A 27,431-nucleotide genomic window follows, 5' to 3' on the forward strand; every position below is an offset into this window, starting at 1 on the left:
CACCGGCTTCCCTTGGTAGGAAAAGTGCTATCTATAATCACATGTAGATATGATCTCCACTGACTAGTGACCAAAGTTTTTCACTCATTGGGTTCTGTGATTATGTGGATTTACACCACCATCCTGAAACATTCATTTTAAATGAGCTGTCAATGAGAAATATTTTGAAGAGTATGAGAGTAGAACAGGAAAATGCTACAATTTCTAGAGAAATGCTATATAATGCTTAATCCAGTCTCCATGCCCAATCTGCCTATAGTATTAACAAGACAATTTCCGGTTTGATTGGGAGAAGCTTTGGCTGTGTCATGTGGACTGCAAATTCCTAGAGACCTTCTAGTCTGCCTTTCCCCTCTTGCTTACACTTCCCTTGGCCCTGTGTGCACCTTACATTTTGATCCATTCATATGGAGGCTTCATTTGAAGCTTTTCTCAGATATCCTTAGGGCACCTCTTGGCTGCTAAGAGTTGATTTTTGCCCCTGAAGAGGCCTCTCCAAGTGATCAGACAGCATGCACAGACTTTCTTTTTGTTTTTGGAACAGTGGTGGTTTTTATCTACAAGATTGTTCTCTCACTTGAGGCAGTCTGCCCCGCAGCAAACAGATGTCTGCATCCAGATCTCCCCTCTAGATGAAGAAAATCCTCCCAGAGGCTAATGCTGGCTGGGAAGAGTTCTTTTGTGCACCTATGAAGCATAACTGAGCCCTAAGCAAGCACCTTTGATGTATATTTTGTGATTGGGGAAGAAAAAAATCAAAAATGTTTTTTTCTGCCAAACTGTTTCTTACAGATGAGGATTTTTGTTGACTGAAGGCTTTATCCAATGTGAGCTTTGCCCTCTCTGATTAAACAAAGGGTTACATTGAGATTGTTTTTCCTTATGTTGCTCTTCAATTTTGTTCTCTGTGCTGTTTGGGCATAATACTTCACCAGCAGAATGGGTCTCATAACTGTCTTCCAATTCTCGATCTTGTTTGATTTGCTGGGAAACAATTTTCATCCAAGCATAAAATACTTTGTTCAAAGAGTCAACCTTCAAAAGGTGGAAGTCTAAGTCTATGGGCATGCTGAAATGAAATGAGTCTACTTAATTTTGGAGGACATTAGTTTTGCCTCAATACCTTGGATCCCCATCTTTCATAAGATCTAAGATCAATGTTCCTTAAGGTAGCAACATTTGTCACAATTGCCTGATACATTAGCATCTTTCAATACCAAATATTAACTTTGACTATGAGATCACTAAACCATATAATGATTTTGAACAAGGAATAACAACCTGACTTTTGAGGACCAGTGAAGCTGATAGCAAACTTTTGGGACAATGACACATCCTTAGACACAAACTTAAGCTTGGAATCTAATGAAATATTTAAGTCATATTTATTGGTATATGAGAACTTGTTTTCTATATGCAATTATGAATACTAATTTAGACATAAGGAAACAAACCACAAGACACAATGAGGAGGGGGTCTGATTTTAACTATTCAACTTCAAAGTGAGCATAAGCCCAATATTTCATATTCCCATGTCAGGAGCAGGAAAGCCTAAGAAATGTTACCTTCAGTAAAAGAAAAAAATAAAATTTTCATCCCTATAGAGAAGCATTTATACCTCAAGTCTTTGGAGAGCAATGAGGACCAGATTTTTTTTCCTCTTTTTTTTTTTTTTTTTAGCTCTTTGCAAATCCAGACCACACTATTGATTACTAACTATTCATTCCTGAAGGCAGTACTCTGTATTCAATAAATTAAGTTTTAATTCCCGAGTCCAACAAAATAATTGACCTCAAAAAGAAGATAAATGAATAGGCTGTCCTGAACTCATGATTGGAATGCACTTTCCAGTCTCATTATATTAGTATTTTTCAATTCAGTGATTTTTCCATTCTTTTCTAGTTTCTTTCACAATCTATAACATCTTTCACCCCGCTCCTATATCAACAAGGCCAAGCTATTTTCATGCTTGGTTTCAAGATTGAAAGGTTTTACTGTGATATTTTTATACTTTACTATTAATATTAATAACAATATAATTTCCATTTTAGGACAAACCAGGTGACTAATATTTCTGAAAAAATTCTGAAGTGTTCTTCATTTTATAAAATCATGAATAACATTGACATATAGCATACCTAAGTATTTTGATTAATTGATCCTTTAACAATTTTGAAATTTTTGCCCTACCTGCTTCAACACTGATTTTCCTTAATGAATCCTTGAAGATTAGGGAGGTTTAATAATATTTAGCCTGATTTTACATTTGGGGAAAATTAAAATAAGAAATATTTGGCGCCTTGGACAAGATCACGCAGATTTTATAAGCCATAACTTTTAGATAATCCCTCAGTTTTTACTGCCACTGCAGCAACAAAATTTCTATATTTAAGAAAGTGTATTCTTTCATAGTACAAGGGCGAACATGTGAACAGAGTCCTTTTTAAGCTTTGGTGCTTTGGTTTTACTTGTAAAGAAACATAAAATAATCATCATTGTTATAGACACCATTTAATTATCAACACAATGGTTCAATGCTATATTATTCAGAACTGAAGTAACTAAATCAAATTCTTCTTCAGGCAACTTCTGATAATGCAGAAATGAAGTGTAGCTTCCGTGGAATCCATGGAGAGAGTCATTGCTTTTTCCTTCCTATGTCTCAGGAGAAAACCCCCCAGGGCTCTAGAAAAAGAAGAGTTTTTGTTTTTGTTTTTCTTTTCTATTCCCACTTGGATTAGATTCCTTGAGGTGGCCAGGACTTGATTGTCCCTGTATTAGCTGAGAGGGGACATAGCTTCAGGGAATAAAAGGAAACTATGGGAGGTAAAGTAGAATTACTCTCTTGTGGGGAACTTGGATTTATAACCTTGGAAGCATTATCTTTCCTTGGCCTCTTCACCACCCCAAGTTACATTCTCCAAATAGGATAAAAATTGAGCTTTCTGTACACAGGCTCATTTGTGCAAATAGATAGGTGTCCTACACGCGTGAATTATCTCTTGACGGAGCCTAATAAGAGGGCCAATGAGGCTAACAGGACCCAGTGATGTTAATTTTTGTCTTATCTTTTGTATCCTTTAAGTGACCCCAGTAACACTCAAGTGCTGTTGCAGGATAGAAGAGTTCATTTCTTGGTATAAACTTTTTCATTTAGAACGTCTTAACCAGAAAGCCCCATTGCCTACATTTTATTCAAGTTTTACAGAATGATAGTTTATATTTATAATGATAATCCAAAGTACTTCATAACTTTCTGATTCATTATGGCAGCCTAAATTATGTTCATTATAGCTTTGGTATTAAGTGAATTTAATTGCATTATGAATCTCTGAACATTGATAATTGATTGCTATATATAGCAACTACAAAGACTCCAAAATATTATATTAATTTGAATATCCCATTTATGAACTATTCCAAATAAAAGCAATTTAATTGAATTTAGCGTTGAAACAGATTTGTAAATAGGCGAGAGCAAATGTTTTTATCAGTATGCATTTGTTATTATGTTAATGACAATACTTTGCAACATATTTTGATTTGTTTATATCAAACTATAGGATTTTCTAAAATTTAACAATAAATGAAAAAATAATTGAGCTACTTTTGGGGAGTATTAAATGGTAAACTTAGATATTTATGGATATTTTTTCAAGTGGAATTCACGTGGTCTCCTCTTTTCTTTGACTCATAGAAGATCATAGATATAGGTCAAATCTCATTTAAAATATTATCATCAGTTCACTAATACCTTAATCACAGGATACATTCTTCTATGAAAATATCCATTAGATGCAGTTGTTTTTAAGGTAAGTAGATGCCTTGGGCTTTCTAGATCTTGCTAATTTATGACTGCCTTTTTATTTTATTTGCAGAATTTTTCCGAGAACTCCTGGAGAATGCAGAAAAATCACTAAATGATATGTTTGTACGGACCTATGGAATGCTATACATGCAGAATTCGGAAGTGTTCCAGGACCTCTTCACAGAGCTGAAAAGATACTACACCGGGGGCAATGTGAATCTGGAGGAGATGCTCAATGACTTCTGGGCTCGGCTCCTGGAACGGATGTTTCAGCTGATAAACCCACAGTATCACTTCAGCGAGGACTACCTGGAATGTGTGAGTAAATACACAGACCAGCTGAAGCCATTTGGAGATGTACCCCGGAAACTAAAAATTCAGGTCACCCGCGCCTTCATTGCTGCTCGGACATTTGTCCAGGGGCTGACTGTGGGCAGAGAAGTTGCAAACCGAGTTTCCAAGGTAAGTGAAAACCTGCTATCTTTCTGATTGGTCTTCCTCTTTTACTCTGTTTTTAAAACAAATGTTTAAAAAACATTCAAGGTGAAAGTTTTCACTTACAGTGATCCTTGCTCTTAGAGAAATCAGCTAAATGTCAAAGGGTAATTCTATGGGGTTTTTTTTTTTTTTCTTGCTTTGTGTGATAGAAGACAGGATTTCAAGCCTTTCCATGTGCTTTGGAACATAATGTCAATATTTATCAGCAATATAACAGAGAAGCTTTTATCAGGAATGGTGCGAAAACAGGTGTCTTGTAACCATGACCACTTGGCATTTCTGATCAGAGTTTTAAGGATGATAAATACTCATGAAACAGTCCACCCGGAGGTTATAATCCTCTAGGAAGTCACAAGGTGACAATCTTAATGGGGCCTGCAAGTGGAGACAAGTTATTGTTCAGAACACCAGCACCTGGCATGTCTTCTTCCTTATCACTTTTGTCAAAGTGGCCAAATTCCTTAATAGTGAAGGAAGAACCCTTTGCTGACACCTGTAGAGCTGGATTAAGGAGGACTAATGAATACAAAGTGCAGACTCTGGAGGAGAATTTCTTTTGTTATCCGTTAGCTTTGTAATTCAATGCCATGTATTGCATTGGGCTTATGAGAAAGATAAATCACTAATACACATTTGTGCCTTTCCTTGAGGATGTCTCTAAACCTTTAATGCAAAGGATCTTTCTCCACTGCTGTCTTTAAACATTGACTATTTCCTGAGTAGAGTGTATCTGCCTTTGTTTAAATTCTTTCTTGACATTCAACTGCTCTTATGAGATGGACTTGCCCATTTATGAGGTCAGTCCAACAAATAAACTGAAAGATGATAACTTTAAGAAGCAAAGCAAAAACAACATATAATAGGAATCTGGTATTATGTCACTCAGAGACAGTCATATATGTACAAAGATTATTGCCTAATACTACTTTCTTATTGCAGAACTGTACCAAAGAGCCACATATTTTTCATAACTATTGGTACTATCCTACAATTTTTTTTTCCATTTTTATCTCTTCAATATTTACATCTTGGAATAAAGACTGTGTGTACCTTTAAAAATGTTTCTCTATAGCACTATTTGTAAAATTCATAGCAGTCCGTTTTTAAATTACCAATTCCTAAAAAGTTTATTTGAGCATATGAAAAGATTATGTGCAGGAACACTCTAAAGGGGTAGTCACAAGGGATTTAATAATATAAAGGGCATATAACTCTGATGTTAAAACAATGGTTTTTTTAATTGAAAATCAACAATGTTCTGTATACCAAAGGAACTAGTGCCCCAAAAGTGGATTAATAAGGAATTGGCCAGGTGGATGAGCAAGAGGAAATACGATCAGCTGAGAAAGTCTGTAAAATATAGATAAGTACAAAAAATAAATATATATTCCACATATTCTTGAACAGATAGATTTTGTTATTAAAAAAAAAAAGATAGTCACAGAGGTTTCAAATTGAAGCCTTTGCTTTTGTTGAAGAATGAAACTTACAGCCAGCTTTTGAGAAACATGAGGTAAGCAATTCAAAGCCTGGATTGATATATGCAACATTCCTGATAGTTTATATTGATTCTGCCTGACTGTGAATAACGTTTAGATGCGTATATTTTGGTTTCAGGATGTTCCAGTAAGATAAGAGAATATTTTCTAGCAAAGTGTCTAAAAAGCCACAGGAGAGTTTGCTGCTGGCTCCCTCCTGTTTCTCAGAAGATGGCATTAACAAGTGCCTGGAGATGGTGCCCACCCTTTTTCATTCCCTGACTGTCTCAGTCTCGGGTCTTTGTCTACCAAAATCTACTGTGCTACTCTTCATGGTGAAGGCTGGCATCGTAGACCAACCACTAGTACAGTATGACCTTGAATTTTTTTCCAGACGTGGTGAGGGATGTACTCTGCAACACTTTCTTCCCCTGACTTCTTCAGGATCAACATTCATTTGCAGAGCAGCTACTGTGAGTTTGCCGTGTAGTTTGTGGTCATGTAACCATGGAATGTTAACTGTTCTATGCAGGTATTGGCTTGTCTGACCTGAGTTTCATTAGCCCTAACCTACTCAAAGCATAAATCCCATGCTGACACCTGGATACTGCCTCCTAATAGATAGATAGACAGGTAGATAGGTAAATAGATAGCAGACAGGCAGACAGATAGATATAAATATGTGGATATATAATCTTGGTTTAAAACAAGCTGAACAATTTTTTCTCAAATAATTTACTACTCAGGGATATAAGTATTTTGCCAATGAACTTTCTCACCTAATGATTACCAGATGTCTGTAGCTGACTAAACCAGAAATAGATCTGCTAGGACGATTAGGGTGCTAAAAATCATCAGCACCCAAACTATTTTTTGTAATAAGAATAAAATATTACAAGGACTAAATATATTAAGAGGAAAAGCAAGAATTGTGTTTGAAGTTTAATCTCTTCATAAATCTGAAGTCTCCCTGTGGTCTGTTAATTGAGTGATTTAGAGTTGATGAAATGATTGCAGAAGAGTTAAGGAATTCAAGGCAAAATTCCCAAATGAAGATCGTTAAACTTGCTTATCTCCTGCGTCTTGGTTTAGGGGATATTTTTTTTTTCCTTCAGTTTCTCTCTTCTCTTACAGTGACTAGTAAAATCTTGGAAGGGATCATTAATAGCGTCTAATTAATTGTTTTGACTGGAAAATTTATCTCTTTGGCAAAACATAGCAGTTTGACACAAATGTTTTGACACAATATTATAGAGAATTTCCTTACCAGAAAAATGAAGGACTAATTTGTAAGCATCAACATAATTATTTTTAAAGCTTACTCTTCGTATGTTATAGATACAAACATTCTCTTTTTCTAGCCTTTGGATGGAGCGAGTTAATTTTAACTAACTATAGCTCAAGATCTGACTTAGAAGTGTTATATGATTCTGGAGTGAATACCTGTGATCAGTTAGCCAGGATTCATTTTCTGTGTGAATGACTATTTTTGAGAGTGCCAGGTCTTGACAAGATATGAAGAATCAGTAACTTTTATATGTTGCATGTAAAAGTGTCAATTGATGTGTTTACTTTGGATAATGATTTGACCTGTATTGTTGAAGAAGTGCATATCCTAAAACTGCAATTCCACCCCTGGAGGAACTGTTTCATGTGTGTACAAGTAGATATGTAGAAAAATGTTCATAGCAGCATTGTTTACAATGACATAAGAAATAGAAATATCACAAATGTTCCTTCTGCATAAACGGTAATCTCTTTACTCCATGAAATCCTATGGAGCATTGGAAATAAGTGAACTATAGCCACACTGGTGGATGAATCACAGAAACCTCATTTTGAGAGAAAAAAATCAAATCACCAAAGCATATATACCATTTATGTAAAGGTCGAAAAATGCAAAACTAAGCAATAGATTTTTCAGGAATAAAAATATATGTGATGAAACTCTGAAGAAAATTTAAAAATGATAAGCACAAACATCAAATGGTAGTTACCTCTGGGGATTAGGTTTGGAGTGTTGTCCAGGAGGGATATACAGGGGTTTCCAAAGTTATTAAAAATGTGATATTTCTTAAGCTTGGTGCTGGGTTTGTGTATGTATGTGCATGTGTTTGTTTTAGATTTTTTTAGTGAAAGAGATTAAAGTGGGAGAAGACTTTACTATCGTTCATCTATAATTCTTTTCATCTGTGCAGATATGGTCAGTTCCTGAGCTATAATCTAGGTTGTTTATCAGATTTATTGCTGTTTATGGACTTGTTCACCATTCACTCTCCATGCTCCGTATTGCACTGAATGATATTGGGTAGACATGGAAGGCAAAGCTCTAAAATAAAGATAAAAACAAATTTTCATAATATAGCAGCCTTGAGAGAAAGGATCCAGACTATTTTTTAACATTGCCCTTTTATTAAAACACCACCCTCACCCCCTTATAGACACCCATCCATGAGTGGAAACATGGGTGCCAACAGTCCCTCTGAAGGCTTATCAGACACTCTGAAGAACACAGAAAGATGGGCTGCATAAAGAGATATTAATAGCTTGTCTGCTTAGATGAAACTTCAATTATTCATCATGAAGGCAAATGTGGAAATGACTCTCCTGTCTTCACTGGTCCATCTTGCCATGACATTTTTAAACAAAGACATAAGTTTCATATTTTTTAGCTTTAATAAATGTGACTTCTGTGAGTAAAAGCTGTAAATTGTGTCAATAGATACCACTTCATTGCAAGTCATTTCATTGATTCATTCTAGACAAATTAAGTAGATAGTAGAGTTGGAATCCATAGAACTTGAACTATTGCCATATACTGCCATATATTTCTGTCTATTTATCTACCCGCCTACCTACCTATCTATCTATCTATTTATCTATCTAAAATCTTTCTTCCTTGTGGGTCATGACTTTGAAAAGAAAGTATGGCTTTTAGTCCTTAGTAAGACTAGAATATTTTCATCAATAGACATCTGCCTATGTCTGATACACAGACTGTTGTTTTTGCATGAAAAGCCTCTTAACTGGTTCATCCACCTGAGTAAATAGCCTTGCATTAAGAATGTGTGCCTAGAAAGCAATAAATAGCAACTCAATTTTCAATAAATATGGTTGAGGGACCATAAGGCTGAAAAAAATTAATCATCAAATTTGGTGAAATGAAGACTATGAAAAACTTCCTTTCAGAGCATTCTCTGATCACAATGAAAAACTATTCTGAAGAATTTACTACGGATGTAATTTACAAGAGAAATGGTATTCTATTTAGCTTTTGCTTTTCAGAGAGAATTTAAGATATAAAGTAAGACCACCTGTTGTAGCTATCACCTGAATTATTTGTTTTGTTCCTTCTGTGATGATCTTTTGATTGGAATTAATTTTTGTGGAGTCATCCAGAAATGAAAAGGACCACAAAAAGGCCTTAGGTGAATGAAACCTTTTTATAGTTCTGTGGTTAGTGTATTCTCTTCTGTAGTTGATGATTATTCAATATAGATTACTTCAGTAAAATACAGTGTTAGGAAGAGTAGGTAAGCCTTTTGAAATTATCAATAATGTTTCTATGTTTATAACTTTTAAGTCAACATAAATAATATATGCTTGCTGCTTTATGATGATGTGGACATTATATTTGGAAGTACTTTGCAGTCAATAAATAAATAATTTCATGATAAAAAATAGTAAAAAATGATATTAGTACTAGGAGCCATAACAACAAAAATAGCTTTTAATATAAGTGATTGAAAATGTATGAATTTTACCATGGTCCAGGCTGTGATAAGCACAGGAAATCATGAGAGTATGAGGAGGTCCAGGTGTCAGAAGAGAAAAGAACATTTCCCCTCAAGAATAGCATGTGGGATTCTACAGATGAGTTTAGAGAATTAAGAGAGAAGGTCCCTTGGGCCGGCCCCGTGGCTTAGCGGTTAAGTGCACGCGCTCCGCTGCTGGCAGCCCGCGTTCGGATCCCAGGCGCGCACCAACGCACCACTTCTCCGGCCATGCTGAGGCCGTGTCTCACATACAGCAACTAGAAGGATGTGCAACTGTGACATACAACTATCTACTGGGGCTTTGGGGGGGAAAAATAAATTAATTAATTAAAAAAAAAGAGAGAAGGTCCCATTTTGGTGAAAACAATTTGGTTATTTTGGTTAAAACAAGTAAAATCTTTCTTATTAATTTTAAGTTTTCTTGAAAAATGTATACATTAGGTGTGTACCTTTGGAAAGTGGTTGAGTTAAGAAGAGAGTATAAATTGAGGAAAATGAAGCCATTTGTTTCCACTGCATTAAAGGCTATTTGTATATCCTTTCTTCTTATTCTTTTTGTAGTTTGTGTGTGTTTCTAATACCTCTGCCTGAGTTAGGTTATTTGATTTTAAAATTATACTGTCTCTTTGAATTCCATTAAAATGAGCACCTTTCTCCCCATTGAATCCCACTTTGAAGTTTTATTCATATTGAAAGGAGAAGTTAAGGGGTTTTTTAACTCTGTCTAAATGCAAGATAGCAACAAAAAGTTTGGGAACCACAGTTCTGACTATATTGTACCTAACAGTTATAATCTTCCTCTCTCCTACAGTCTGAGATGGGGTAATTATAATAACCCAACGTTCATCTGATCCAAATGTGGATTCTCGTAAAAGTACAGCCATTTTGGAGCTTTAGCTCAGTCTTCATCAATAAACATTTGTTCAGCGTGTTTCATATGTCAAGTACTGTTGATAAATTCTTGAGATACAAATAGTGAGCAAGTTAAAGTACTTGTAAGTACTAATTGGGAAGAAAGAGGCAGAAACAAATAATATTAATGTATAATGAAAGAATTATGCAATAAACGTTTTGGGAACAGAAAGGATATGCACCTAGCTTAATCTTGGGGTGCAGTGAAACTTTCAGGGGTACAGAAGCCTGAACTACATGTTGAAGGGTCTGCCTACACACTGGGCAGATGACAAGGGCACCAAGCATGGTGAAGGATGCTTCAGGCAGAGGCAATAACTGAGCAGAAGCACAGAGGTATGAAACCAATTGATGTATGCAAGGAGCTACAAGCGCTTGGTATTCCTGGGTCATAAAGTACAAGGCAATGAATAGCAAGAGATAAGGCCAGAGACCTAAACTGAACTTTTGAATAAAAACTATTTCACTCATGATTTTGCACATGTCTATTTTGCCTGCATAATTAAAAACTTTCTATGGTTATAAATATTCCAGTACTTTTGAGAAACAAACATGTGCTGAGCTCCAACTATGTACCAGACATTGTTTTATAAGAAACAGAAAATAACAATGAATAGCATTGTCCTTGAGAAAATCATAGTCTTTCCAAAAGTTTAAGTGTGATGCAAATGATCAAGATAAAGGTGGAGGTGTGGATAGAATACTGTGTGAATCAAGAGAAATACAGGTTTCCTTTTGCCCTGAAAAATTGGAAAAGGCCCCTTAGAGTAAGTAATAGGCAGACTTAGATTTAAAGAATGAATAGGGTCTTACAGAGGGAGAAAAGATGTTGGGCTTTCTTGCCAGGGGCCCAGCCGGTTCAAAGGCATGAATCATGAAATGTCACGGTTTTTTGGAGGCGAGGCCAAGAGGTAGATTTGGACCGCATTATTTGGGTCTTATATTTCAACTTAAGGAATTTAAAGGACTTTGCGTAAGCAAGGGGTAACAGCCAGCATTTGTCAAAAGTCATATATGTGATCAGATTTTCACCTAAAAAAGATAGTCCATGGGAGTGATAAACTGGAGTGGGAGAGACTGATGACCAGTGCAGTGATGGGACGCTATTGTAATTGCCCAGATAAGCAGTGATGAGGCCTGAGTCAAAGCATATGGAGCAGAGTGGAGAGGCATCTGGAGAGACAAGCAAATAAGCCAGCGAGGTACATATATGGTCCATCTTCTCAGGTCATGTCCTCAGCATCAAGCACAGTTCCCGGCACAGTTTGTTCTCTTTAGTAACAGGTGTCTGCCTGCTGACTGGTTTGAGAATCATCAATGTATAAATGTTTGTTGGCAAAGGATGGTGACATTTAGCTAGAGAAAGAAGAGAACAGGATCAGACGAAACATCAGGGAGTATAAATATTTAAAGAGGATACAGAAAAGGAAGCCAAACGATGAGAACCAGAAAAGCATATTGTCCTGAAAGTAGGGGGAGAGAGAATCTTAAGAAATAAGGTAATCAATAGCATCAAATGTTGCAGATAGTCAAGTGGGAGGGACAGAGAAAACAGACCTTTGGATTTGGCCATTAGGATGTTACTAACTTTAGCAAGCACAGTTTGACTAAAGTGGTTTTCATTGGTTGAGAGGTTAACACTTCTGCCCCTGCATGTTCTAGAACAGGCTGAACACCACATGGTCCATGGACTGGTGCTTATCCATGATCAGGCTGTTACAGTTCTGCAACAAGATAAATACAAAAACTGAAAGTGTTTCAAAAATTCTGATAGCAATTTCACATTACCCAAACATCCAAGATGCCATCAGTGGACTCTTCCTTGAATGTTGTCGGACTTGCATGGTGAGGCTCCTGTGGTGTGAGCTGCATCTTAGTTATGCTCTGTAGGATTGGGTATCAAGTCATGACATACTGGGAAAAATTAAACAACCAGCCAAAGCCTGTCCAGGTCATTTGAGCCTCAAACAGATAGTTTGAGATGTACTCTTCTAGAACAATGCTAAGAATAGGAAAATAATGAATGTTTGATTGATCCTGTTGGTGTATTGGGGCTTTCTCTTTCCCGTAAGCAGTTTCCTTTTACCCTTTTTTTGTGCCTTCCTGCTCTAGCTTCTTTCCCTGGGGTGTGTTCTCTATGTTTACAACCATGATGGGCTCTTATAAACCCACTTTGATTGGCATGTCTACTGTTTGCCTGTGCCCCTCAAGTACAACAACTCCTCTGGGGCCATGGAAAATGTGTGCTACAAGCAGATGTCTTTGTTACTAATAGGGAACATCTACTGATAAAATGTGCCAATTAAGGTACAACACAAATAAAAAAGGCTCAAAGATAAAACTCTAATGCTGTAACTCAAAGAATGCTGCTTCTAGAATTGGCTTCATAAAGAAAAATGGACCTTACAGTTTATCCCAGTGCCAGCGCTGACTCTGTTCTTGGATATTTATCTCTGAATGCATTTGTACTTTTCCTACCAGAATGTTCTGTGAAACCAGATTTGAACAATAGTTATTCTGTAATTACTTACACATGCAAAAGCATGTTCAGAGTGCTGACAGGAGACTATATGGGCTGTGTGATATCATAGGCCAAATTTGAAAGTTTGGAGAATTTCTCTTTTATTGTCCCATCTTCAGAGATTCAATGTTACAAGGACGTTCCCTGAGGCAATATCAGTGCACTGTAGAGGTTTATGAGCCAAGGTACACATCAAAAAGAATTTTAATAAACCTTGGCAGATATATTGCATTAATAGTGCTGACGTAGTGAAGCAGGACTTATGTAGGGAGTATGACATATTGGTATTTTTTTAAAATGAGGTATTAGGTCACACGGATATTTGATTGTAAGAAAGATGGGGAAGCATATTATTACATATCATAGATTTTTCTCCATTGTTACCTTTGTGATTACAAACAAGGGCTATCCCCCTTCTCGTGTATGCATTATACCTCTTCGTCTTGATGGGTGATATTCAGCACAAACACAATGGATCAATCCCAGATGCTTAGAAAATCGTAATCATCCTGCACAATATCGAAACTCTACATTTTCTTGTGTCGAAATCGGATAGCCAAGAGTGAAAATGGACAGTTCAGAGTGTCAGTAATAGGATAATGGTGACTTGACATTCAAATGTAAGTAAAACTGTAGCTTAAATCAATAAATACTCCAAGTTGACTCTTAAGTGGCTGGCATAAACAGATTTTTAGAAATTCATTTTTGTCCCTGCAGAAATGTGCTGCATGTCAAAAAATGCGGCTGTCGTATGTAATGCTCAGTGGATAGCAGGATTTTATTTGGAAATTGTATCCTCTTCAGTTCATAGCATCTTAAGAAGTCAGGAAGGTGAACTTTCTGTGTTCATTTTGTATACAATTTCAGCAATCAAAAAAGTTCATTCAACATTTTAAACTTTCGTAAATATATTAATTACGGAAACATTACTGTTCTGCATACTATTCTCATAGTAGGTAAAAATGTGAGTCTCTCCATAAAGAAATATATTCGTTTATAAATAATGAGTGTTAAAACTTTCCTCATCTGCTCTTGGCTTTCTAAAAACACATTCTTTTACAAAAAAATACATCTAGTTGTAAGGCAACGTTATTTCACTGTTTTTCAATGAAAATGGACAGCATTTAATAAGAAATATAAGATTTTATAGTGCTTTGTAAAAGAGCAGAGAACCAAGCACTCTGCAGAAGCCCTCATTCCTTTCTTAGGATTTAGTTGATCAAATTAGATGCTGGGCCAAGAAGAATTCAACTGTGCTTGCAATAAAGCATTTTATTGAAAAGACAAATCTCATGATACCCTGCTGCATTTGTAGAAAGAAGATACCTATATAAAATATTTATTGCACTATTTCCATAAGATATCAGAACTATCTATTTTGGAATGGAGAAAAAAGTACCCTGACATGTTGGCTAGGATGGCAGATAGAATCCTGATTGACAAAGTCTTTCTTATTTGCGCAGATTTTTTTTTTCCTTTTGTTTGCTGTTAAAGTGATAGCTTTTTTCCAGACAGTCTGATATATCAATTGTTTAATAAATTGTAAAACTTTTGACTTTCAGCTATCCAAGTTCTCCCTCTTGATCAGTTTATAGTTTCTCACTTGTGTTGTGATTGTAGGACAAAGGGGATTGAGGAAATGAAATAATCTTAAGAATCACTCAAGCCAGATGGACATTTTTTTCCTTCAAATTACCAAGAAAGTTCAAATAAAACTTCACTTTAGCTTAAATCACCTGGATATTTAGTTTTTGTTGGTAGTCAGAAAAATAATTTTATGCATTTTCACTTTTTTTATGACTATAAAATCAATGTGCTCCTCCAAAAAGAACAAAATGTGGAAAATGTAGAAGAGTACAAAGAAGGTAAAATAATTTTAAATTTCCACTACGCAGAGATAACCAATGTCAAAAGTTTCTGTTTCTAGTCTTTTTGTAACTCTAATACATTTTCATATTACATAACGTTAAGTCACATGGGATGCTTAATATCGGATTCTATTTTTTCACTTTAGTATCATATATATTTTCCCAGATCAATAGCATTTCTTTGAAAAATTACTCTTATTTCTTAAAGATTTATTTTGCAACTTAAGGGATTTGTTTGCTGCCAATATATCTGAGGGTCTTTCACAAATAGTCATCACTGGACATTCTTACTAAGAGAAGGAAACACCTGTCTTAAGTCATTTACATGTGTGTACATGCGTGCGTGTGTGTTTAGCTTAACTCATTTTGCACTCTGAATGCCAGGATACAGGGAGTTCCATGACCACCTTACCATGTATTTAACTGTTGAAAGTTATTGATTGATTTATATCTACTCCAGACAGTTACACGAATTAGGGATAAAAAGGTATAGACATAAAGTGGAGGTAGGAATGAGACTGATAGAAAAATGTTTATTAAAACTCCCTGGGCGGGGCCGGCCCAGTGGCGCAAGTGGTTAGGTGCGCGCGCTCTGCTGCGGTGGCCCGGGGTTCGCTGGTTCGGATCCCGGGCGCGCACTGACGCACTGCTTGGCGAGCCATGCTGTGGCGGCGTCCCATATAAAGTGGAGGAAGATGGGCACAGATGTTAGCCCAGGGCCGTCTTCCTCAGCAAAAAAAAAAAAAAAGAGGAGGATTGGCGGATGTTAGCACAGGGCTGATCTCCTCACAAAAAAAAAAAAAAAAACAAAAACGCCCTGGGCAATACTTCCCATTGGGCCAAAAATCTGGATCTGAGCTAGATTGCAAGCTGCTGGACCTGGGTCCTAACTGGCCCACACACATGTTTTATGTGGCATGATTTTTTTTAACTTTCAAATAATATTTTTAAATCAGAAAGATTGACAAAAATGTGGATTTCTATAATTTCTGAAGATCTCAGCAACATGGACTGTGTTCTTCGTGGCAAAAATCAGCTGGAGTTAAAGAACGTTTGCACCACATTCGTTTTCGCTTGAGCATCCGTGTTCCAGTTTGATGCAGGTCTGATCACTCCTGTAGTTGGCCTGATGCTGAGTTGGTCATTGGTTGCCATCTATCACAGCGTTGGCTTTTTGTCTCATGAAAGGGAAATGTTCTCTGTACCTGTATCTTTACTAAAAGCAAAAAAGTGAAAGACTGGGTGATGTTTCAACAAACAGTGGTAGGAAGCTTATTTTTTTTGGACATATAGAATATTCTAAATATTTAATATGCGAAGAGTGTCTATGTTTAAAAAATACAGTCAGTGAACTTCAATCATTGTTGTTGACTCCTTAGCATTTGAATTCGCAAACTCTCTTTTAAGCTTTTTATTAGCCATCACTGTGAAGTAAACAGTATTCTTTAGTCAAATAAGAGCAAACCAATAGCCAAGAAAAACACTCGACTATTCCTGATGTTGGGATCGGGAAACAATCCTCTTCTTTCACGCCTTCAAGAACATCCTATAATATATGCAGCTAGAAGTTTATTCTTACTGAAATGGACATTAGTGAGCACGGGCCTAGAATTTTTCCTATCAATGTTGTCATAACACCAACACCATTATCCAATTCTCTTTCTGTCTAATGTAAATGGATGCTAATGGTTATTGAGTAGTTGCCAGCCACTAGGCTAAGTACTTTTCCCACATTGTCATTTAATCCTTATATTAAAACTATGAGATAGGTGTGGTTAATATTCCATTTATTAGATAAGGAACCTGAGGCTGAATGACAAGAAGCCTATGCTATAAATCCACACTGCCTGTCACTGAAGTGAAGCTTTTGTCTGAATACAGCAACCTAGTATTCAACTCCATGGTCTGGGGTCTACGGCAGTGCTGTCCAATAGGAATATGACGGGAACCACTTATGTAATTTAAAATTTTCTATGAACAGATTAAAATAAAAAGAAACAAGTGAAACTAATTTTAACAAATTTTTTTACTCAATATATCCCAAACATGGTCATTTAAATATATAATCAATACAAAAATTATTCATGAGATATTTTAATTTTTTGCAATACCCTCAAATTTCAGTGTGTATTTTACACTCACAGCAGATCTCAGTTTTGGATTAGCCATATTTCATATGCTCAAGAGCCACATGTGGCTAGTGGCTACTGTTTTCGACAGTGCAAATATAAAGTTTTAATGCATTATCCTCCTACTTAAGGCAAAGAATTTTAGGAACTCACATCTGGAAATCTAAACTCTTGTGGTTGATTATTCATATAGTTCCTCTGGTTATAAGGAAAATAGAGAAATATTCTGTCTGCATAAGGCATTTTCAGCTCTGACTGGAAGTCTGACATAAATAACATAGACACTTTATTGAGAGATTTGTTCTTTCCCGTCCCTCAAAGGCCTTGTATGTGGGACTGCGGGTGTCCCTAAGTGTAATGAGCATCAGGAAGATTGTAAATCATGATGGATGGATTAATCTGTGGTTTTCAGTCTGCCCTGGGGAGGTGGATGAGACTAATTAATGCAGGAGTTGGCAAGTATCTATGGGTGGAAGCATCAGTAGTAAAGAAATAAATGCTCAACTATTATCACGGGAGGGGGCTCTCTAAGATATTTGGCTCTTAAAAAGGGGTCCTAATACTCATAAAGGTGGCCCTTCACTGGATTAAATGACTCAAAACCACATAACTAATTTGTATTCAGATAGATTTGAGGGTATTTCCACAATTTTCTGGTAAAGAAGGTATTTTTCAGGTACAAGTCCCTGAAGCATTGGTTCACATAGGTTTCTCTTAAAACGTTTTTAGCACAAAGTTTTTAAAAGAAACTGGGGAATTGCAGTTTTAGTAAATTACTATTTGTGTGCATAAAGTGATACACTAGAGGTTGACAAAATTGACATTCATTTCCCCAAAATGCCTGTCACTGTCAGGGAAGAGCTTATCATGACAGGGATTCTATTCAATAATTCCTATTATGCAATTGATACTTTCATTACCACTCTACAAACTGTGATTTGTGATTGGATTTCTCTCTGTAATACAGAGGATCAGATCAACCAGGCTTAGGCAGCTGGCTCTGTGGCAGCCACCGTGTCCTGGATACATGCCACTTTCCCCCAGGCTCATAATACCATAGTGTTAGAGAGCTGACTTTAGACTTATTTTATGTCTATTCATTAAATTAATTTAGAATATGTAAACTGATTTATCGTGAGATTTAAAATCATTTCCCTCAAGAGAGCCCAGAATATTAGGTTAGCAGGTTGTTGAGCACAACTTTGAGTCAGTTTCAGGGGGCAGGCAATTTAATGTGAGCAGCCCATAATTTTAGCTACACAGTGTCATTTTCTCTCTACTTTGCACCACTGAGTCAAAAATCTGTTTGAGAGGTGACAAGTATGTCAGAGTATCTCCAACAAGAGAAAGTTTGAGGATAACTTTTGTCTATCTGCACCCTCAAATTCTTACTTTGTCTTCACTCCAACATTTACAGCTGCATTTCCTTTCTTATACTCAGCGACCCTACAAACTAATCTATTAAAAACTGAGCTTAATAATTTACAGCAGAACAATCACTATGAAGCCTCATTGTAGGTCGTTTTCTTTCTATGTTGCTTCCCATTTATAATTCTCCCTTTCCATTGCCTCAGTTTCTGCTGAAATCTAAACTCCTGATCACCTCAAGTGTAGACTGTTGCCCACTCAAGGCAACTTTCCCAGCCTTTAAACCCTGTGCCTTCTTTTGGGGATCCTAAGAGCATTTCACCACATGCCATTTTGATTAAGTCACTTTCTTGTTCATAAATCCCAGCAGTATATTGCTTGTCAATTTCTCCAATAATCTGGAATGTTTGCTAAGTGCTTAGCTCTCTGTTGGGTATAGACTTGAATGCCAGATCCCTATTGACAAGTCTGAAGTCAGCAATGCAGCCGTCAATTCTTCAGTCTCTCCTTCACCTTGCTGCCCTGTATCACTAGTCCCAACTCAATACTCAGTTTTAGTCAAGCAAATGTATTCAAGCTTTGCCCCATATGAAAGTTTTTGTGACAGTTTCCCTGCCATTTCCCTACTGGTCATGGCTTCTCCTTTCCCCATCAAATCATCTCTCTTACTTCATTCAAAACTTGCTAAAACCTACTCATTGCCATTTCTAGTGTCTCCAGCAAGCTCCTTTCAGCCTAATCAGGTTTTTTACTCAGCCTCTTTTCAGAACCTCTATACTAAGCTTTTACTATGTGTATATGGAGTTCTACATATGGTGATTTAAGTTTTCACGATGTTTTCTTGTGCAATGGGCCTCCTCAACCTGAAGATTGTAACTAAGAACCCAAGGAGGGAACATGCCTTCCATCTTTAATATTCCTCAGAGCAAGAACTACTGCAATTTGAATATGATGGACATTGAATGAATATTATTACTGCTGTTATATTGCTTTTTTCTTTTCAGTCTTATCATGGTTGGAATGGTGGGAAGGGGTAGTATCCATATGTGTTCTAACATCTCCCACTTTATTGTAAATAGTGTCCTGAGTTTCTGATGATTTTAGAAAAGGATGTAATATAGGTCCTTCTAGAATTCTACATTCCCTTTCCTCCCAAAAGTAAAATTAAATACTCAGTGTATGTGGTTACCCAACAGAACTGTAGCTCCTTTTAATGTTTGTTGAGACATTCATGTGGCAAGTCATTGTAAACAACTGAAAGATTAATGACCAAATACGGGCTGAGAAGCCATGCATTCCTTTAGCTATCTCCTAGATGATGTAGTACCTTGAGATCTGTTGAAGAGTAATTGATCTTTGTTTGTGTTCTAGATTTCCAAAATACCTATATCTATATCGTCTATCTATATGTAGATATAGATATCTATATTGTTTCCATAGTAACTGGAGCAACTATTCTTTCACTCATATTTTCCTGTCATGTCTTAGAACTCATCTATCCACAGGCTTATTGACTACCATGATCATAATTTAGTTCAGTGAATTATCAGTGGAGAGAAGTATGGTTTCATAGTCTGCAAGCATCAACATTGTAGATTTCCTCAAGTGTAGTTAAATAGAAGAGAAAGATGTGCCAGAATGCTTAAATCTTGGGAATGCTTTTACTGTAAGTTAAAAGAATTATTAAAAAGAAAGGCAGGAAATAATGGAAAAGCAACTAATCTCTTTTGTAAAGTGTTCACGTTGCACATTTACAATTAAGCCATTCTTATTTCTGTAATTAAAATAATTTCCCTCTGAGAGGCCTTAATAGTTCATGCCCATGAGTAAAAAAAAGACTGTTGTCACGAATGAACGATTGAAAGAAAAGTCTTATTCACATGCTTTAGTTCCTAGGAGAAATCTTTGAAAACAAGCCAGGCATGGAAAAAGACAATCAGTAGGGTTAGCGAGGGGTCATTTTAGCAATCCATGGGATGTACTAGCTCGTTCATTTATTCATCCCTTCTTTCAGAAAACATTTATTGAACACTAACTCTTTGGCAGGTGCAATGGGTACAGTGATGAATAAGACCTAGCCCTGCCCTGAAAGAACTCTTATTCTCTAGTGGGTACCAGACAAATGAGTAGTAGAGGGTGATAAGTGCTAACACAGAGGTACGCATAGGTCATGAGAATGCAGGTGTCCACTGATACAAGTTCATCCCATGGAGATCCTTTTGCCTTAGAGCATTTTATTTTGCCAGTCGTGGAATGGATTTAGTGTCAACAGGGACATAACTTTTAATGGAGATATGAAAATTCACTCTTTAATTATTGAGAAAATAAAACTACATAAACAATTAGTAAATATTTATTGATTAGGCACAAAATATGTGTTACTATTGCTAGGAATATTTTATTGTATGTTCTTATATATGTATATAATATGAACACGTGTTATACCATAAGCATAATATGAATAACATAGAGGAAAAAGTAAAGAGAGGGAGAGGAGAAGCTTGATGTAATCCAGAGCTCACTAGACCAAGAATAGGAGATAGTTGGGATTGAATTCTTACTTTGACTCTAACTAGTTGTCTGGATGACTTCATTTCTTTCCTCCTTGATAAAGTGAGGGGATTGGACTAGATGAAATGCTTTACTGGGCGTGAAATTCCAAATGTGGCAATTATTTGGGTCATGAACATATGACCTAAGAACTAAAGTATGTACTCAGCACTGCACATGTGGACGTTTAGCTCTGTGTGGGAAAGGATTGGTCAAGTAATCCGCAAGCAATTAATTTGAAAGTTGTAGGCCATACCACCTTGTCTGGCATGCCCCTAACTGTTTTTGAATGTGGCTTTGGAATTTAGCTACTACTTCTAGTCCTCACTCTTACAATTGGGCTCACCTCTAATTTCGGGGTATCACAGCCTCCTCTTACAATACCAAGTTGTTGCTCTTTTCATAACTCAGTTCAAATTCCAAAGACACTGTTGAGCAGTAGGATACCAATATGCTTAATAGGTTTCCATGGACCTCCTAGAATTCAACCTGTCCATTGGGCAGGTACAAATAACTACAACTACTGTGCTGTATTTTCTTCCACAATTCATAATTTTAATTTTGGCGCTCAAAATGTGTTTGGGGATAATGGATATTACTGCCAGAGATAATGGATGCCCTGCTGAAGAGACAGTATTTGCACTGTTCTCTATTGAATCTCACATTTGATTGGCATTTGTGTCCTAGAAAAATTGGCATAGCACCTTGTTAGCAGGCACAGTGCCATCTAACAGTCAGGGAGGAAGTTAAGCTGAAAAGTGATCATAAATGAATTCGGCTGGGAGTGTTCGGGAATGAGTTTCAGGCTTTCTGGAGTAGAGGGACGTAAACACTCTTATGAAAATCTTGCTTCTTTTATGCAAAGTTTCCACTAACTATAACTTTTCAAATATATCTCAGGAATATTGGCAGATTTTTTTGCTAACTTGGAAGAATGATGTTTAAAATTTAATTGTATATGGGGCCAGCCCCGTGGCTTGGTGGTTAAGTGCGCGGGCTCCGATGCTGGCGGCCCGGGTTCGGATCCCGCGCGCGCACCGACGCGCCGGTTCTCCGGCCATGCTGAGGCCTCGTCCCACATACAGCAACTAGAAGGATGTGCAACTGTGACGTACAACTGTCTACTGGGGCTTTGGGGAAAAAAGAAAAGGAGGAGGATTGGCAATAGATGTTAGCTCAGAGCCGGTCTTCCTCGGCAAAAAAGAGGAGGATTAGCACGAATGTTAGCTCAGGGCTGATCTTCCTCACGAAAAAAAAAAATAAATAAAAAAAATAAAATTTAATTGTATAATAAAGTTGCATAATCTCATGATGTTTATATTTGCAGTGTTTTAAATCTCTATGAAGGTGGTTTTAGTGTATCCAATCTCACAATTGGCATTCGTGTGTAGAGTGGATTGAGTAGGAAATGTTATTTTTATGCCACTTGTTCCCTGGTGAAATCTTCTGAGTTGTTAAGCCTCTGTTACCTCATCTGCAGAGTGGGGATGATGAGAAGTGGGGAAGAAGAATGGTTACATGACGTAAATTATGAAAAAAGTGTTTGATAAAAAAACAGACTTGTAATTAAATATATTATTAGATGATATTAAAATTTTATGTAAAAATGGAACGAACAAAATATATTATAAAATAGTCAACTTGAAAAACCTACCAGAGCAATATCAATTTTGAAAACTGTAATTTTCTATATTATAAATATGATGATCCTAAGCATGGAATACTCTATCTGCTTAGAGGAATGGGCTTTCCTTGTCTGTACTCTGGCCTCGTGATGCACCGCAATAGACTTCTGCAAACAAAGGAAAACACACAAAGGTCATCTAGGTTTCTATTCTTTTCTTATGTTTTTAAGTATATGAGCAATTCTCTTTGGAAATGCATGCTTTCTGGGCTGTATGTAAAGTATACGTGGGCCTGAATCCCACTACAGTTTTAATTAAACCCATGTCCTAACCTGCTAAGTAAAGAATAATGAGGACTGGTCATTTTGCAAAAGAGGATTTGGTCCTTAAAAAAAAAAATCAGTAGATGTCACACTTCCATTCTTTTCTTTACACACCTTCCAAAGCATATTTAAGATTTTTGTTCTATGCAATCAATTAAATGCAAAATAAGTAGTCCAATTTGAAATAATTTCACAATTTCGACTAGGAAATTTCAGGACTTAATGAGTCACAATTCTATATTTCTAAAATAAATACCACCAATTCTTCCTAACGCAGAGTCCTTCAGAATAAAGTTAAAGGTGAAAACTTTCTTATTCATCAATCTCTTTACCTGTCCAATTAATAACTGAAAACCTCTGGCATGAGAAGATTTCTTTTTCACCAACTCAATTCTTGTACACATGGTTTTATTATTGATTGTACATGAGAACAGGTTCTGCTTCCATTACTTGCACTTTTATTGGTTCCTGAGTGTTGACTTCAAAATTATGTTTCTTCTCTGTTGGATCTTCTGAATGACTGTGATCCAGTTTGCAACCTAGATGGATATTTCACCCTCCTGCCTATTCTCTAGTATCATTCACAAAGGAAAACTGCTTTTGTGCTTATTATTAAGATTTACTTTGGTACAAAAACTTACATTCCTAATCTTAGTATTTCATCATTTTTTTTTTAACATTACACAGGTAACGTAAATAACAATTTCAAGAGGGTCAAGTGCTAATTTAAAATCCAGTTGAAAAGATAATTATGAATATTTTTGGAGAAATACAAAAGAAGCACTATGAAGGATGTTCTGTTTATAGTATCTATCGCCTCTTTTGATTTTGTAATTAATAATGAAAAGAAGTTTTATCTAGAACCCTAAACATGGTCCAAGAATAACCTATTTAAGTGGTGTGAATCATTTAAAAAATACTATCAGTCTTCTGGAGTTTAATTCTAGTAGATTATATGACAACTTGTTTTTCTGTCCTCTCGCCTATGTGTTATTTTTTTCTTCTCGGTAAATTTTGTTGGTGTGTACAAGATCTTAGTACCACTGTGGTAAAGGAACCATTACATTTATAAATGATGTAAAACAATCAGTTCATTTTCATTTTACTATTCTCTACTACAAATTTTATTACCTTTCAAAAACTCTGTAGAGGTTAAAGTTTATGCCTGATTCACTGAGTAAAGCTTGTAAAATCATAGTTCTTAATTAAATTATTTATACTCGGGATGAATTGTTCTAATAGACTTTTATACAAAATGTCTTAAGTACTATATTTTCACTCCTAAAATCTTCAATTGAGTTGGAATCAAAGATAAGAATTTTAAAATTTTACTGTATTTAACACACGTACATGATTTGTTTCCTTTCCCTGTTAGTCAATTCCTTTAGATTTACATTGTGACAATAATTTTATTTCTATGAAGTAGCAAAGTTGATCAAATTCAGACTCCATTTATGAATCTGATACATGCTAATGTGATGTGATTACATTACACCTAATGATACATGCTAATGTGTTTTCTGTATTTCCTTACTGGATCTCCAGAAAGGAAGACAAGCACATTTTTTATAATTTTATTTTCCCAAATTCAAGTTATTATTGTCCTTATGATATGAGAATATTTAAATACTATATGTGAACACTATTGAAATTCACAAAACTACTGAAGTTAATGAAACAAAATAACATGCTCATAGGGACAAGATAAAATGACTGTAACTAATGTCAAATGTCAGAATTGCTTTAGCTTTTTCCATAAATCACAGTTTGAGTGTCATTATCATATGTGATTAATGACAATTCCTGTTGTGAATCTGATTACAGCCACAAAACAAAGAAAATAAAGAGGAAATCACTCAAGAACACCTTACATGAAGAGGTTGGGTTGTCTTCCAAATTATCATAATTTGATTACTCAGCAAGTCTATTAAACACAATTCATTGAAACCCACAGAGATTTTTCCTGATGACATTCGGATCCCTTTCAATTCTTTCTTCATAAAAACTGAATGAGCAATTTTTGGAACAGCAATAATCTCTTTTCCTCCAACCCATTTCTTACTTGGAAATATCTGATTCTTTGTATGGTTCCAAAGTACCTCATACTGAAAAACTGTTTTCCTTTCGCAGTAATAGTGTTTGATATATTCAGAGATAACATTAAAACTCGTTATTTTGAGAAAATATTTTCTTTAAAAAATATGCTTTTAGTTCTTTGAGTTCCAAGTCACTGTTGTTTCTTTACAGAATGAATTTACATGTTTTCATTTGGCTTATATTGTTAGAACTTCACTGGTAATCCACAGAAGCCCCATGTGAGGATAGTCTGGCCATTACCAATTAAAGGTGGTTTTAATATGTAAATTATCAATACTGAAAAAAGAGGAGTTTTACCTAGTTAAGACATTTTCCAATTTTTAAGAAGTATCTATGTACGTGGAATAATGTATTTTAATTATAAACTACAAAGTGTTCATATATATTAATTATGAACTAATCCGTTAATATATTCTGCTTGATAACACATTCTTTGTCTGGTTTTTGTTATTTATATAAATTTACAATAATAAACCTTCTTTCATTAAAATAGTCTGTCTTTAAAATATCTGACTAATTTACCTTCTCAGCTATAGGAAACTAAATCAGATTGATTTCTCAGATGAATGTGAATTGGTGAGAGAGTATAAGCAAAATTCTCTGACTGCCATCTTGGGCTGAGAATAAGACAATGTGTCCAAAATTTTAAGTCCTCTGGACATTAACATTCGACAAATATTGAGTACTTACCTTGTCTCAGGTACTCTGATAAGCAGAGTGGCATGGACCTTGGCTGCAAAAATTGAATAATAAGAGACGTAGAAATGTAAATAAATGGATAAACTATAAGGAAACAAGTAGAGCATGTGTAACAAGGGTATTTGCACAGTTTACACTGCGGAATAAGTGATAAACTCTGCATCGGTGCTAAAGGGGATAGTTGGTGAGCATGCTTGAAAAGAACCTAGATATACTGACGCCGAGATTAATTTTGCAAAGATGAAGATTAGTTTTGCAGGTAGACAATGTGTAGAAGGTTATTTCATGCAGATGGGACTGTGGAGGACAAAGGTGTGAAATGGTGCTACATGTTTGAGGTGGCTGTAGCATAAATTACAAGGAAACAATAGATTGGAGAAGTAAGCCGGGTCTGGATTGGGGGTCTTGACCCTGGTCATGGGTCATCTTAATACATCTGTAGCTGACCTCCATACCTGGTTCATTGTGCCATTATGTTCGAGAAGATTTTTAGTTAGGCAAAGCAAAATTTTTTCTGGGTTTAGTAAAAGTAGAAGTTGAAGGAAAATAACAGTAACTACCTTTTTTCCCATTGCCACTACTTGCTACCTATTCCTAGCTGTAAATTCTTGTTCAGTATTTTCTATATTAACATGGAGAGACAATAAACAATTTACAGTCACATTTCATTTATTTAATACCAACTGTATGCAATGCACTTGGTTTGTGACTGATATCACTCGGAAGGCTTTTTTTCACATTGGTCACTATGAGAGGGGCTGTAAAATTCATCTTTATTGGAAAGAGGAAAATAGATCACAATAAATTGCAAACACATCAGGGAGTTTACTCAGAAGCAGCAGGAGAAATCAAAGGGAGTTTTCATGTAGGAAAAAAGCAACAGACTGAAAGAAGCGCTCTGTGGGAGACTGCAAACCATAAAAATATCAGAGATGTTGAGAAAGATTTGGAAATAGTCAGTGATGTCAACCCATTGTGAATTCCATAGATAGTTTAAGGTTTGTGCAGTTGCTATCCAGAATAATTTGATCAGATCTTGGCTCCTTTAGAGGATAATAAAATGGTGACTTTGCCGGCATATGCAAGCAATATCATGAAAGATTATTTTATCCTCGGAAATTAGAAATTTTCTATATCTCTAAACAAAAAGAACCAATGGAAAGATTCAGCCCATTTTCATGGTCTTTGGAAGATATGCAAAGCAAGGTAGGAAAAGCAAAAGTTCAAATGGAAATCCACTTAAAATATTGGAGGTCATCATATATTATTAGAAGACTGTGGTTAACTATTACTTTGGTGTCTGAAGATGAATATGTGTTAAAGCATAGAAGTTATCTTATTGAGCATTCCAATAAACCTATGTTTACTAAGCATTGTCTATGTTTTTACTATTCTGAGGGCTAGAGGAAATGAAAAGGGAGAATAAGCCCTTAAGTTACTTACCTGTAATTTATCCAAGAAGATGAAATGTGCATATACATACCAAAAATAAAGAATAACAAAGATATGTTAGTGCCAATCTATGTAACACAGTCCATAAATAATATATAAGGTCAAAAACAAGAGTATCTTTGTGGGCCATAGGTAGTGGGGAAGAAGAAGGAATTGAACTAAACAAGTAGTATTTTTTTTTTTTACTTTGAGAGTAGGTAAATTGCCACTAGCATTAAACAATATTATAGTTTATTTTTTTATTTTTTTATTTTTTTTATTTTTTGTTTATTGCAGTAACATTGGTTTATAACAGTGTATAAATTTCAGGTGTACATCATTATACT

General features: G+C 35.8%; 1 protein-coding gene across 4 annotated transcripts in view; it reads left to right on the plus strand.

Annotated features, from left to right (window-relative positions):
• GPC6 (glypican 6) overlaps positions 1-27,431 on the plus strand; it is a 1,065,634-nt gene that overhangs the window by 525,549 nt on the left and 512,654 nt on the right. For all 4 annotated transcript variants that reach the window (XM_058548369.1, XM_058548371.1, XM_058548370.1 and 1 more), the window contains one exon: positions 3,880-4,271. In XM_058548369.1, the coding sequence (XP_058404352.1) occupies positions 3,880-4,271 (392 nt within the window). The remainder of the gene's footprint in view (positions 1-3,879; positions 4,272-27,431) is intronic.

The sequence above is a fragment of the Diceros bicornis genome, chromosome 9, assembly GCF_020826845.1.
Source record: "Diceros bicornis minor isolate mBicDic1 chromosome 9, mDicBic1.mat.cur, whole genome shotgun sequence".
NCBI lineage: Eukaryota > Metazoa > Chordata > Mammalia > Perissodactyla > Rhinocerotidae > Diceros > Diceros bicornis.